Raw genomic sequence first — 15,456 nt, 5'->3', positions numbered from 1 at the left:
TAGATATTAATCACAGCAACGTGGCCGGTCAAAAAAAAAAAATGACAAGTTGAATAAAAACAGGGGTTTTAAAGAAGGAACGTCTCAGTTTAGCAGAAATTACAGCTTAATCACGGAGATAATGTGAAGGAATTAGTGGCCGGCTCAAATTGTCACTTTTATCATAACCTTTAACTAATTGTGCAAGTTTTAAAAGGTCACATTTTAGGGTAAATTGGCTTTTTTAATTCCTTGTATACAAATAGTTGGCTCTCTGGGGACCATATACACTCATTAAGGGTGAAATGAGTTATCTGCCTATTTCTGGGAGCGAATCAATTTTATACACAGTTAGTTATGCAACGGTAGGACTAATTGACATCATCACTAGGCACTCGGCTTAATTTTCTACATTGATGATTGGACAGCTAGGCTAGCAGAGAAAGTGGAGGCCGGACTCAAACGTGATTCAGTCTGGACGTAGAAGTGTTAACGTCTCAATTCTCACAATCGCAACTCGAGTGGGAATGTCAGAGTTACAACGCCAATCAATTTTAATTAAGGAGAACTTTTAGAACAACAAGTGCCTCACACATATTGGACCTCGGGAGATATGGAAGCAGGCGTCAGCTGATGTGAGGCAGCAGCTGGCATTGACAGCTTAGGGTCGATCACATTTTTTGGCATGGTAAGGCCATAACATTAGATATATATCAAAACAAGAATCGTCAAGTGCAAGTGTTGGGGTTATTCTGGATAATATTATAGATGTATGCATTTGAATGACTTTTGTATAAGAGTGTCTTTAATTTGAGACTGGGGCAAACTTCGAGGTCACCCTCCAGGACAGCTGGCTCCAGCTTGTTGACATAACACCTCACTCTCCAAGGACTGTTTACTGGGAGATACACCTCGATGCAACGCAGACACCCAGATGAAAGTTCGCAATGAAGAAACTCATACCTTGTTTGGCTTATGCACTTGTTTTAAATCAGATTACATTAAATGTTTTCAGTTTGTCGCGACTAAATACAGAGAAGCATATTCTGCACGTCAGAATGCTTGTGGACGAAGCGGCGTTACGAGTTTATTCTCCTTGCAAGTTGTAATCAGTTATGTGAACGATGTCTTCCAATTTTAATTAAATATTACTAATAATGATTTAATGGTACTAATCATTATTCCAACAGTAAGTGATGTCTATTTGAAATATTGTCCTGTTCTCCAATGGACGGCAAATATTCTATTTTTGAAATGGGATTCATCAATTACTTTCAAAAAAGTAAGAAATGAATTTCATCAAGTATGGTTTTGTTTTGCAATTTACAAGAACGTTTCTATTACAATTGCATTAACAATGCATGTCTCTTTAAATACTGAGAGGCAGTAAGTAATACTACAGGTCACGCGGACAAAAATAACGCAAAACTATTTTGATCATTTATTGAGACTGAGGTTTAGTTCTTGTTCTGTGTCTGTATTCTCACCCTCTTGCTACTATGAAACTGATTTCCCGAATACGGGATAAAGAAATACAACTATCTAAATATATAATCTAATCTAACACCTAACACATTTCATTTGAGTATTGCCGAACATATAAAAAGCCTTCTAATATTCAATGACTCCGATCCCAGTACTTAAAATGAAACATTTCCATAGAGCGCACTTTACTGAAACTGCAAAAAAACGAATATTTCCCTTCTTCAATTCCTGGCGTTTTCACGAAATACATGCCTAGTGCCAACTGTATACTGGGAAAGTTCCCCTCATCACAATCACGCCAAAGCTTGTCTGTAGAAGACGGACGGGCATGCGGCTGGGACTGTTTGATTAGATCAAGTGGGCACAGCAGCTGCAAGCGACACGACGCTACGCCCCAATCTAATAAAGCCCAACGCAAAGGCTCAGTGTGTTTTCCTTTAGCACACAGTAAAGCCGGGTGGGTGTGATACCTTCCTTCTATGGCAGCGCCAAATGCTAGCGCATCGCGCGTGATCCCGCCTCACCCCGACGACGACTTCCGGGCATGGGAAAAAAGTATGAGAAGACAAAGCCGGCTGATTCGTGTGGGCCACGTTTTATAACAAGTGATCGTGGTATAAAATAAAAAATCCTTATTGCTATGGTAACAGTATAGTCAGGAGGACTTTTCATTAGAATGGTGCTATCGCCATTGTCCTTGCCGGAGCCTTCCTCCTCCCACTTTTTTAATTTATTGTTCTTTTCAGTTCTTGATGATCAATAGAAAACCTCCGATAAAACCCGACCCCTCCCCGAAACCCTCATCGTTGAAGCCCTTTGCTTTCGGCGGCCATTGACGGCTAGTTATTTGGGATCAAAGTAAGATAGATATGATCAAGACCCCCCCCCCAATGCAGACTTTAGAAGTTTAGAGGGTGGAAATAGGACATTTGATATATAGAACATGTGTTCCTCATTTCGAAAAGCAGACCAATGCTGTTTTACTGCAATGACATACCAAGACTAATGGCAGGGGCGGATCTAAAAAATATTCATGGGGTGGCGAGAGAGGGCCAATTGGCTTCAAAGGCCCCCGATCAATTTAATACAAAATAATAAACACGTATAACAAAATCAGCTCCAAATTAGCTAAAGTAAGAGAAAAATATGAATCAGTTTTGATGTGTAGGATTTGTTGATGAAACATCAGATTTTTTAAAACGTTTTTGAACAAAACGGCATATTGAAATTGTCATCCTAGTGCATTTCGATTGACCTTGATGACATTGTGCTTTACGAATCAATATAGTCATTCACATCGATTGTTAGAACGCTAGCGGCGACAGATGTCGGATATTGGAATATCGCACTCGGAACTGTGAAATTGAGCGGGGTTTTTGTTTTTAATGGTGCCAACTTGCGTGACAAGACTGTAGTTTATGGGAGGGAAAGTTGACCCACGCGCCCCCACCTCCATGTGGATCCGCCCATGTCTAATGTAAACTGTGAATGACAGAATGTTCAGAAGATGGCGAGATGTTTTCAGTTGTGTTGCTTGACTTTGCTTGCAAATTGGCCTCATATCGCTTGACTTAAATCCAATTCAGGACGAGCACAATAGTCAGAAAATGCACCGAGAAAGCTGACAAACAGAACGCTGTCATCTGCAAAACGGATGGACGAGAGGGTTCCTGACATGTTCTCAAGGCAGGTCTGATAGCCAAAACTGGCGTGTCGTGACGGCTCATTGTCACTCATGACGTGACTATTTTTAACTGAGATGCGACAAAGACAGATCCTCTCAAACTGTGAAAAAAGACACAAATTATGGATGTGACGCCTAACAGGGTTGACGGATGAAATGAAAACATGCAATAAGAGAACTGGAGGTCACTGTTTGTCGGTTTTGTTTAGTTGCAAACATTCGCAACGGCTACTAAATGACTTGTTTTCAAATTGTGGGGGCAAAAAAATACTACAATGGAGTAGACAAATCAACCGTTAATAAACAGACACATTTGTGTGTATGTTTGTTCAAAGTATTACAAAAATAAGGATGATTTCTGGTATATTGTACTATGTATAACATCTGACAAAAAATACTTATCAGCAAGTGAAAACTAATAATCAGACAACTACTATATTTTCCAGACTATAAAGCACACTTCAATTACCCCAATTTAAAAAAAACATCAACATTGACCCTTACAATCCAGTGCACTTTGCTATAATCTTATGTTGCACTTCAGTTTTTGAAGTAACAGTAGTTAGTGACTGTTTGAACTAAAGTACTTAAGCCACACATTCATCAACCAAAGAAATAATAAATAATGCATAATAATCTCAATGTTCTAATCCACCCAAGGAGGGATTTTGCGGCTCCCGACTGGACCCGAGCGGATTAAGGGAGCTCCCCTCGGTAGCCGAAAACGAAAAGGCATCGTCCCCACGAGTCCCCGTGACATGGACAACTGCTGAAGGGCTGTCCCCAACAATCACGTCTTCCCAACCAAGACCGGGGCCAGAGAAGTGAACAAAAACAAAGGGCAAGCGCCTAAAAATAATGATCGAGCCCGTAGAGATCCCCGACTAGTACAGTAGCCACGACTTATCATCATCAAGACGTCAGGAGGAAGCGGAATAAATCTAGGGGCGGACTTATTCCAGACCGAAAACAGAAGTGGCGTATCACCAGCTGGCGGTGTTGTTTTCCAGCTCCAACAACCATAGGCTAGGAAAACCTGGGGGGGTGTCGGGGCAATAGAACTCCCCTCCACGCAATGGCGATACCCGCACATCCCCTTCAATAACCTCCTTCCAAAGGACACTTGTCATCGATACGCACAAGATCTTTTCCTCCAACGCCATCAATCCCGTTATTGAAAAAAGCCTCATTTTCAGGTTCAGAGACGGGAGGTCACGTATGTTAATTGCTATTGGGTTCCAGGTATGAAGAAAGAAGGTGCTTTGGCTAATTTAGCACTCTTTTTGAAGTGAACTACACAGTCACCTCTAGAGCCGGCCCTTGTTGACGTGTTGGAATTTTTTTCTACAAAATCTTGCAGTGGAGGAGGAGTTTTATGTTGGAAGATTTTGTAAACAAAGTTGGCATCTGCATATTTAACAGTACTATTCCAGTTCAATGTGGATATCATACACGTATTTACAGTAAATCCCGTAGAGATCCCCGACCAGTACAGTAGCCACGACTTATCATCATCAAGACGTCAGGAGGAAGCGGAATAAATCTAGCTAGCGGCGGACTTATTTCAGACTGAAAACAGAAGTGGCGTATCACCAGCTGGCGGTGTTGTTTTCCAGCTCTAACAACCATAGGCTAGGAAAACGTGGGCATCCACGCAATGGCGATACCCGCACATCCCCTTCAATAACCTCCCGTCTGGTGTTTGCCAATGGACACTTGTCATCGATACGCACAAGATCTTTTCCTCCAACGCCATCGATCCGGTTATTGAAACAAGCCTCATTTGCAGTCTCCTCCCTTGACATTTTCCCGCCTCTCCTGTCTCTTTCTTTTCCAAACTCTTGACAGGCTGTGCAGATTTTGGCAGTTTGCTATCCGTCCCCCCCCTCAACCCCACTAATCCTTCGCCAGACTTGCCTCCTTCGCAAATATACAAGGATTTTTGGAGGAAATGCAGTCAGGCGTCACACGGCAGAAGTGCGATGCACACTTGTGAAACTGTTTAAAAAAAAAGGCACAGAGGACACGCTCGACTCGCTCATTTGGATGTCGTAAGAAAACGATTTTAAGGTAAAGCGTCATGTGGCGGCGAATGAGGTTTCAGTACCGTTGAGACAGCCAATCCATTTTGATGGAAAAAGATTTGATCACAACATGGGCGATTTTATTTCCTGATCATAATATGCTACAATTTAGAGCAAGGGTGTCAGACTCGGGTTGGTTCGCGGGCCGAGTTAACGTCAACTCGATTTCATGTGGGCCGGACCATTTTAGATATAATATTTAGATTTTTTTTTAATAAATGGATTAAAAGAACTGGATTAAAGTCCCTGAATATTCAGTTTTTATAGATGTAAAACAATGTTTATTTTAGTTTTTTTTATATATATTTTTAGATTTTACAAAAGGATTTTTGAACTAAAAACACAGAAAAAATGTATTAAAAATGACAATTATTGATTTAAAAGGGGGGAAATCAGGAAATGTAATATACATCTATACTATTCATTTTAATTTGATCCAAAACAGAAAGTCGGCACTCATCATTGACTTTCCCGGGCCACACAAAATGATGCGGTGGGCCAGATTTGGCCCCCGGGCCGCCACTTTGATTTAGAGTATTTTTCCATGATTTGATTTTTTGCACTTAATTTGGATTAAACCGAGCAAGTGAGTCAATTATTGGAAAATTTAGCTAGTGTCCACAAATGTTTGAGTTTGATTTATTTAATAAGGGACAGCTCATATTAATGAACATATTTATATCCATGTTAATGAACATATATGTCTAAATACATAAGATTGTAGCCGAGGGCTAATTTCCATCTTTAGTCCTTTGTGTAGGTTGAAGATAAACCATGACACACGTAGCCGTTTTAGACAGCATTGTGATAGCAATTTTGTTGGTCTAACAGCCAGGCTTTAAGATGATTGGCCAAGAGGTTCAGAGACAGGAGTTGATGTATTCTAATTGCTATTGACTTCCAGGTATGAAGAAAGAAGCTGCTTTGGCTAACTTAGCATTTTTTCGAAGGGAACTACACAGTCACCTCTAGAGCCAGCCCTTGGATTTTTTTTGTACAAAATCTTGCAGTGGAGGAGCTTTATATTGGAAGATTTTGTTAACAAAGTTGGCATCTGCATATTTAACAGTAATGTTCCAGTTCAATGTGGACATCATACATGTATTTAGAGCAAATATATGCATATGTATATGCCAATATATATATAAAAATATGTATTTCAGCATCTAACGTATTCAGATTGCACACTTTGATGCACAATGATCCGTGCCGCAATCTCACGCCGAGTTTATTGCAAAGCGAGCCGACACACATTCCATACATCTCATCCAGACGCATCCTATGGGTAAACAACAGTATTCCTTTTATTTGGGGGTGCGCAAGCGCAATTAAAATGGCAGACTTTGAAGACACGTTGCCTTTTCCACCATTTGAATATGCATGGATGTCGGAAAATGTGCCAGAACGCAGTAGAAAAGGGGGGGGGGGATGCGCCAGATCAATTGTACAAACTTCTACACCAGCGCTTCTCCTCTGGCCCCGCTACCGATCAATAAGGTGCCACCACATGCGCGAGCGTTATTTAGACAGGAAGGGGAGCCGTGGAAGGCAACATTGGCGGCGGAAGAGCGGGCGGGGGGCGAGCTGGGGGGCTCCAGAACAAAAGAAAATACAGGGAATAAAAGAAGCGGCAGTAAACGATAAGAACGCCCTTAGATCAGATATTCTTAAATGTCACGGAGCTGAAGTCTCTAGATAGCGCCGAGTGGAATGGAAAAAGTACTGCAGGAAGTGCTCAAAGTACATTCAGTGCAATGCACTCTGGAGTATTATGCCTTAAACATGGAACAAAAGAGACTTTTGACGGCTTTAAAACCTAGTTCATACTTGCTTTTTGCATGTTGGTGCAGTTGAAACCCATGTAACAAAAAATGCAGTCTAAAGGAAGATGACCTCTATTGTTTTCAGGTCAGGGGGTAAATTAAGATCACGTTTAGAAAAGGATATCAATGACAAATGACTATCTCAGAACTACTTCGCCCATATTCCAGTTCAGATACCTAAAAAAAACAAAATATTCGCCTAAGCTCCAATTTAAATGGCCCATTCTTTTGTCTGCATTTTTCAAATAACCACATTTATTCCTCAAATTAGCCCAACACCAATGTCACGTATACAAAAGTGATTTTCTGCAACAACTCACGCGACTATGGGTCGAATGTATCACTCTAAAACAAGGGTGTCAAGACTCGGATTGGTTCGCGGGCCGCTTTAACGTCAACTTGATTTCACGTGGGCCGGACCATTTTAGATATAATATTTAGATATTTTTGTTTATAAATGGATTAAAAGAACTGGATTAAAATCCCTGAATATTCAGTTTTTTATAGATCTACAACAATGTTTATTTGAGCTTTTTTTATAATTTTTTAGATTTTACAAAATATTTTTTGAACTAAAAACACAGAAAAAATGGATTAAAAAATGACAATTATTGATTTAAAAGGGGGAAAATCACGAAGTTTAATATACATCTATACTCTTCATTTTAATTTGATCCTAAAACAGAAAGTCGGCACTCATGATTGACTTTCCCGGGCCACACAAAATGATGCGGCGGGCCAGATTTGGCCCCCGGGCCGCCACTTTGACACCCGTGCTCTAAGAGATTGTTTTGCGATGACGGAGCCCTAAACAACATTAACATTTTAAAAGCTCCCGCTGAACACGTGACTGCGAAAGGCAAGGAGATGAATCAGTCAAAAGAAGCATCAGAAGTTCACAATCCTTGTTGATATAATATACAGTGAGAGAATGCATGCATGGCATCCTCCTTTTGATTTGGACAACTTTTTCCTGGAAAAGGAAGCAGACGGTGGGTGAGGCCCAGGGTCTGTTTTATTAAGGCCTCTCACAGGGGGTCTTAGTATGAGATTTTGGCTTCACGCCTTCGTGCCGCAATCGGCTTTCTGTGGCCGGCCGGGGTAAGTCATTAGCTCTGCCCCTTGGCTAGTAATCCCTTACTTTTCTGTCTCTAATGGAAGCAGGAAAGGTTAGTAGCATTGCCTCCCTTAGCGCTTCTACTGCTTGGTGCGCAACAGTCTAAAACTGAAAGCTATCAGAAGCATACCTGTCAACCGGAGCCAATTGCTTCCCTTATTAATGATTGCAATTCCCCTTATTAACGATTAAAATACCGTACAAATGCAACGCGGCACACTTAAAAGTCTAAAATGTTCTCCAAAGTGGACGGGGTGTCCAATCAGTATGCACTAAATTCAAGATTCTGTAGATGTCGCTGTATTGACAGCTTGACTTTCTGGGTACATTGCTTGCTGATGCGCTATATTTAATGGGTGAAAAAGGTCGGATGGTTTAAAGGGGAATGCGCGTGTGCATATCATGCTTAAAGCATGACAATATTAGCAATCAACAATGAGGTTTTTGTCCGCTACCAGTGACCGAGACGATCCGAATTAGAGCCGAAATGGGTCAAACCAGATCGGTTTTATAAAAAAACGTACTTCAAAAAAGCCAGTGCATACGGCATACACAATTTGAAATGATCAAAAACCCGTATAAAATACGGGAAAACCATTTAAGTTGACAGGCATGCAGAAATCCGTCCTGTTTGGACGGATTAAAACTGAATCCAGATGTCAACCCTTCCAAAAACAATCCAAATAATCAAATCTTTTGGTCCTCCAATCCAATGCGCACGCAAAACACGTTTATAATTTTCATTTGTGCACGTTCCAAAGTCTGTGAAAGTTCCAGCAAAACAATCAAGGGAGTGGTCAAGGTTCACGGCTTTTCACGAGCGGGTCCATCAAAGCCAATTGCTTTAACTCCAGACCATTCGGAGCAGAAAGGCAGCCATATGCCGTCTGGCTTCCTGCAATGAGTCGCTGCATCTGTCTCGCCAGCAGGAATCCATATTTAGAAGGGATAAGCTAAGCGTCAGCGTATGCGTACGAGTCGGAAAGAGACATTTGGGCGGGCCGCGGGAAAACAACGGAGTGAAATTATTAGCTCGAGGATGCCACGGGCAACAGTTAACTACAACAACGAGGCTAAAAAGCAGAACCACATCCAGTAAATGCCACGTGTCCATAGGCTGAAAGCAAATGATGGGCCTGTCTAGTATACCGTTGCACTACTTTGCTGTAAGCAAAGACGTACGTATACGGACTACAAAGTCGAATTGACTCCGTTCCCCGTTTCTGGTGGAGTCCGGGGGGGATTTTGTATAGTGACCCATTCACCAAGTAATAACATTTTAACCTGTGCCAACTGACAAATTAGACAACTAAAGACAGGTCGTCATCAGGTTGCGGCGCCTGTGCATACAGATTAAAAGTTTGTTGGCTAACTTTAGCCTGAAAACACAGCATACATAGCAAAAGCGGTTGGTGGTCAAAGTGAAAAAATAAATAAAATACTAGATCTTAGTCGCAAAACTAGCCAAACTATGAAACAAGAGCATAGCTGCAATTGTTTCCCTTATTGCAATTCCCCTTTTTAAGCGATAAAAAAACATGCAAATGCAACACGGCACATATTTACTCAAATAAGGCGCACTTAAACGTCTCGGTACATTGCTTGCTGACGCGCTATATTTGTATAGCGAAAAGGCGGATGGGTGAAAGTGGAATGAGCGTGCTTAAAGCATGAAAATATTAGCAGTAGACGATTACGTTTTCATCTGCTACCAGTGACCGAGACGATCCGGATTAGAGCCGAAATGGGTAAAACCAGATGGGTTTTACAAAAAAAAACATACTTAAAAAAATCCCGTACAAAAGTTGCTATACACAATTTGAAATGATCAAAAATCGTATGAAATACGGGAAAAACCTATAACTTATATGTATGTTGTTAACTCAAAAAGGGTGAAACGAGATCGGTTTTACAAAAACATACTTAAAAAAATCCCATACAAAAGTTGTTACACGACATACACAATTCGAAATGATCAAAAAAAATCGTATAAAATACGGGAAAATGTATAACTTGACATGTATGTTATGAACTCAAAAAGGGGTAAACGAGATCGGTTTTACAAAAGACGTACTTAAAAATATCCCATACAAAAGTTATTACACGACATACACAATTTGAAATGATCCCCCCAAAAATGTATAAAATACGGGACAAACGTATAAATTGACAGGTATGCAAGTGCGACTTATAGTCCAGAGAAGCCCGATCTTACCAAAGTAAACATGAAAGCGTATGGAGACATGAATAACAAAGCAAACAATAATAATAAAGCCTTCTCCCTCTGTACTGTACCCGCAAGATAAAGCGTCTTTGTGTGTTCTAGCCTCGCTTGTGCGCCTGGGGGTGACGGCCCGTGCGGAACCAATTGCATCCTGTAAACAAAATTGGGCCACAAACGTGTCGAGGCAAGTGCCCCCGAGTGAGAGTGTTTGTGTGAGGTTTTGATTTGTCTGTAGAATAATTTGATATACGACGGCGCCACTTTCATAACAGCTCGCGCCACATTTAGGAGAGCCGGTCTGATGGATGGCTGTGATATGCGGCCCGGTCGTATATTTCTCTTGCGGGCCGTCTCGGAGGAAAGCGCCGGACTAGACGACGCAAGGACGCGGAGGGAGGCGAGGGCTTCTTTCGCCGACGAGAATGCTTTTGCGCCGTGAGTTTGGGGTCCTCGCAAAGGTCAGTGTTATGCATAATGTGAAGTCTTGTTCACGGCTAAAGAAACATTGCATCTTCTCTGGAAGGTCACTCGAGAAACCCGGCGGGACGTCGCTAAACTGGAAGGCGTGCTCATTCCGACGAGGCAATAACGGCGACAAGTTGTTGACAAAGTGGCTGCGCGCGTTAAATTTCATCCGTCCTGTATTTATCGGTTCATTCGAGGTTGTAGCCACGGCAGTAAAGCAACTAGATTGGCCAATGATGTTATGAGGAGTGCACTTAAAGTTCCATGATTTTTAGACACTAAATGATGTAAACGTGTCAAAGAGTATGTAAAAATAAGTGATCGAGACAAACACAGATCCAAAAGTATTGGAATTATGCAATAAAAATTACTAAAAAGTAAGGATCAGGTAGAGAGCGTATGACTCAATGGAAAAATGTAGTCGAGACTCGGTGTGTTTATCGTGCGACGAGTCGGAATACGAAAATTAAGTACGTCCCATGGCAAAATGGGATTCAAGCCGTGTTTTGCGTTCTTTTGATTTATTTTACAAAAAAAGGACTATCGGTTGTAGCGAAGTGATGTCCTATCTATCCAATTCAGTTCGGTAATGGTGAGACTTCTAATATAAGTTAGTCAAAGGTAAAAACAGGAAAATTTCATGTGCTTTTGGGGATTTTCTGTTCTGGTTGGTGTGATTTATTAGGCACAGGTGCATTTTATCGGAGATAAAGAAAGAACTGCATTGCCCATTTTAAATCAAGAGGCAAACAACTGTCTTATTTACTGCCTAGGAAGGGTTGTTCGGAATTGTAGAGCTGCTACGCCTACACGAGATTTTATTGATCGTTACTTCTTTACATCTGTGTTGCCTTGCTTCCACATAAAACATTTTCATACATTTAAGATGATCGGCACTACAATGAAGGAGAATGGATTCCAGTGCAGCACGTTGGAAGTCCTTGATATTTTTTTACTTTACTTTAAATTTAGTATGTTACCCCGCCGAGACCGTTTTGTCTAGTGATGGGAACGCTGTTTGAACATGTGTGGGTTTGTCGTCAAATCCAAAGACTTGGAAAAACTGCAAAGTGTAAAGGGGCTTATTGCAGGGGTGGCCAACTCCGGTCCTTGAGGGCCCCAATCCAGTCGGTTTTCCATTTCTCCCTCGACCAATACACATGAATCAAATCGTCAGGATCGTTATTAAGTTAAGGACAGCTTACCGATGAGTTGAGCATTTAATTTAGTTGTGGTAGAAGAGGAAGATATGGAAAACACACCGGATCGGGGGCCTCGAGGACCGGAGTCGGGCACCCTTGGCTTATTGAATTTCGGTCCGAACTAAGGAACTAACAACGAACTAACCTGAACTAACTATCAAACTAAGAACTTTCCTGGTATGAAAACACCCTCAGTCAGGTGCACTTTTTAGTCCAGGAAATGACGATACTTTCGTCATGGATTCAAATCTTTTTATCGGGTAAAGTGTAAAGCCAACTTGAGCAAGGCAGCAATGTTTTTGCAGCCATTTTGGACACGTCGAGCGCTTCTAATCAATCCAGTCTTGGCCCAAGGGCTGGTGATTAATCAATCAGTTAAATACCGACGCCGAGTCGCACCAGAGGAAGAGATTAATCCCACCAAACATCCGATGGATAAAAAACAAAAAAACACGGCCCCTCCGGAGAAGAAAAAAAAATTGGAGCTCGGGTGGGATGTGAAGCTCTCAGCTCACCGGTTCCTGAATATTCATGGCGAGGAACTCGCTACGATGGAGGTGTTTAGTTATTCATTATGCTTCTGCGAAAAAGAAACACACCCACTGAGATGGAATATTAATAGTTACCATTAATAAAATATGGCTTTTACCCCTTCTGGATTAAGTCGACTTTCTTGACCATTACGCTAATACGGCCATGTGACATTTGAGCGGAAAGAAAGTTTAACAGCTGGTGTTTTTTTTTATTTTGGTGTATAAATACAACAATGGGGGGGCGGGGTTTTTTTGGAAGATAAAGTGGGGGTCGAAGTGTTCGGAATTGCGAAGAACAAGCGAAAAGTGTATGCTCGGGAGGGTTGAATGTTTAATTTAGAGCCATCTGAAAGTATACTGACATTTCGCCTATTGTTAGCCGAGATGACTACACGGGACACCGTCTGCCGGAAAGATGGAAATGCGGGCGGAAGCTGTAAAAAATTTAGCCGCCTCGCAAGGAAGACGGACGGTTGGCGAGCTACGGGTACAGTACGCCAACCTCCGTAGCGTTGCCCACTGTAAGCGTGCCTTGGATGTCGTTTTGATGGCGTCATGTCGCCGAGAAAGAAAATGGAGCCGCCTGGCTTTCGTCTTGACTCATTTGCGATGTATTCGCTGGACCGTGTCGGCGGATTATCCGCTGTTGTTATTAGCATCATGTTTACCAGCTACAGCATTTTTGGAATTGCTTTTCTCTTTGGTATTCAAATATGTTACGAGTCATTTCCATTTAACTTATGCATTGTTTATGGATGGGCGCGGAAATGTAATCCATTTGAAAGGAGGGTGAATGATCACCACCCAGTCAAAATCTATTGGATGTCGATTGCGGGTCAATGGCAAGCAATGACATCAAACTTGTTCATCCTGGTAAGGAAACTATGATTTTTTTTTTTTTTTTTTTCAAATGATTTCCAAAGGGTGCATAAAGGAACGTATTATATGCAAGTATTCTTGACCTTGTGAGGGTCGTGGGGTGCTGGAGCCTATACAAGTTAACTACAGGGGAAAGGCAGACTATACCTAGACTGGTTGCCAGTCAGTCGTAGGGCTCACAGAGACAGACCACCAATCACATCCCCAACGAGTGGGAATCGATCCATTGCCATAGTCAGGTCAAGGAACAACTTCAATTCTATGATATTATGCGACCATTCTTGTCAATCGATTTACTAAAAAATCATAAACCCAATCGATCAAAAACCATAAAACCAATCACACAACTTCAATTCTATGATATTATGCGACCATTCTTGTCAATCGATTTACTACAAAATCAAAAACCCAATTGATCAAAAGCCATAAAACCAATCACACAACTTCAATTCTATGATATTATGCGACCATGCCTGTCAATCCATCAAAAGCCATAAAAACATGCAAATGAGTTTTAATCTCCGTAACGTCTATTTTTTTCTGAAACATCATTTTTTTTAACGATTTTTTAAACAAAAACGGCATATTGAAATTAGAATCATTTCGCAATTCGACGGACTTGGATTAAATTTTGCTTAACAAATCAAAATATGGATTAATAACAATCCGAATTATTGAGATCGGAGTTTCACACTCGCAAATGTCAAATTGAACTCCACTCAATTGGCTATAACAGCTATCCCTCCGCCGACGGATTGGCCGTCAATCGCCATTTACGTAAGGCCATAACTTAAAGGTCTTTGGACATGACGGAATAAGCAGCAAAACGCTGTAGTGGCACTTTGGAAGGTCAGCGGTAATATGGATACATGTGTTTTCTTTGAAAGCGTTTTACAGGACACTTTTCGAGTTGAATAAATACAAAGAAAGGAAAAGAGAGGCGGCGTCTACCCCGGGCGCCGCCAAACAAGTAAGAGCAAGTAGGAAAAGCCATAGAAAAAGGTCAAGTACCTGCCACTTCTGTCAAACACGTCTGAGGGAGGCCGAGTTGCGTCCTGCGGGGCGGAGAGATACTTTGCGCCCCTTTTCACCTTGTGGAGGTGACGCTTGATGAGGGCTCATTTGGCTCATTTGGCTCCTTTTGCCTCCTTTTGCTCCTTTTGCCTCATTTCCAAATCCGTCTCCGTTAAAAAGCGACCGTCCTGGTGGACTTCAGGCCAGCCACATCTCGGCTGTGGAAAAAGGGCAAGATGTGTTTTTAATTGGAGAGAACCGTGCTCCTTCACCCAGAGTGCCAAAAGAAAACGGACATGTTCTGTTTCTTAATCTGCAGATCACTGAAAAGTGGCTGGATTTGAGAAGAATACGGCGAGAACTGGGGTTAAAAAAACAAACAAATTTAAACTCACATGGTTATTTTTTTTAGGTCTGCAGATCATTCGAAACTTGGAGATTAAGACATAACTCTAAATACTATAATAATAATAAATGATGCTTTCCATATAACATTGGCAAGGATGGAAAGAAAAATTCAAAAACGTGACGACTGCTTGTTAATATTTAGATGAGATTCAACTTTATTCACCCCGTACTCGGAAAATTCACTTTGTAGCAGTAGCAAGAAGGCGAAAACATAGACATTGTAAATAGAATAGATAATAAATAAATAAGTAAATCAATAAATAAGTGTGCTACACGAAAGACAACATTTAGATAAAAAGACTAATATGGTCAACATACATATATATACATATACATATATATATATGTATATATATATATATATATACATATACATATATACATATATATACACATATATACATATATGTATACATACATCCTAGATCCTTCCCAACAAAACAGAATACAACTTTATACAACATCTGACAAACTAGGCCTTGGTGACTTTTATCAAAAGGCATGTGAAATGCTCAAATTTCAGTATGGCGCTGTAAAAATTAAAATAAAAACATCCTGA

The 15,456-nt window shown here is 41.1% G+C and overlaps 2 protein-coding genes across 3 annotated transcripts in view; one reads left to right on the top strand and one right to left on the bottom strand.

The window, feature by feature from the left end:
* The window catches only part of LOC144088027 (uncharacterized), a 162,465-nt gene that overhangs the window by 116,090 nt on the left and 30,919 nt on the right, over positions 1–15,456 (bottom strand). For both annotated transcript variants that reach the window (XM_077618218.1, XM_077618220.1), the window contains exon 3: positions 14,487–14,707. The gene's annotated coding sequence lies outside the window, so the exon portion shown is untranslated. The remainder of the gene's footprint in view (positions 1–14,486; positions 14,708–15,456) is intronic.
* The window catches only part of ccdc43 (coiled-coil domain containing 43), a 37,413-nt gene continuing 32,760 nt past the window's right edge, over positions 10,804–15,456 (top strand). Inside the window, exon 1 of the mRNA XM_077618216.1 lies at positions 10,804–10,854. Coding sequence (XP_077474342.1) covers positions 10,819–10,854 — 36 coding nt within the window. The 5' untranslated portion in view covers positions 10,804–10,818. The remainder of the gene's footprint in view (positions 10,855–15,456) is intronic.

The sequence above is a fragment of the Stigmatopora argus genome, chromosome 14, assembly GCF_051989625.1.
Source record: "Stigmatopora argus isolate UIUO_Sarg chromosome 14, RoL_Sarg_1.0, whole genome shotgun sequence".
Lineage (NCBI taxonomy): Eukaryota > Metazoa > Chordata > Actinopteri > Syngnathiformes > Syngnathidae > Stigmatopora > Stigmatopora argus.
This window is presented reverse-complemented; position numbering and strand designations above follow the sequence as displayed.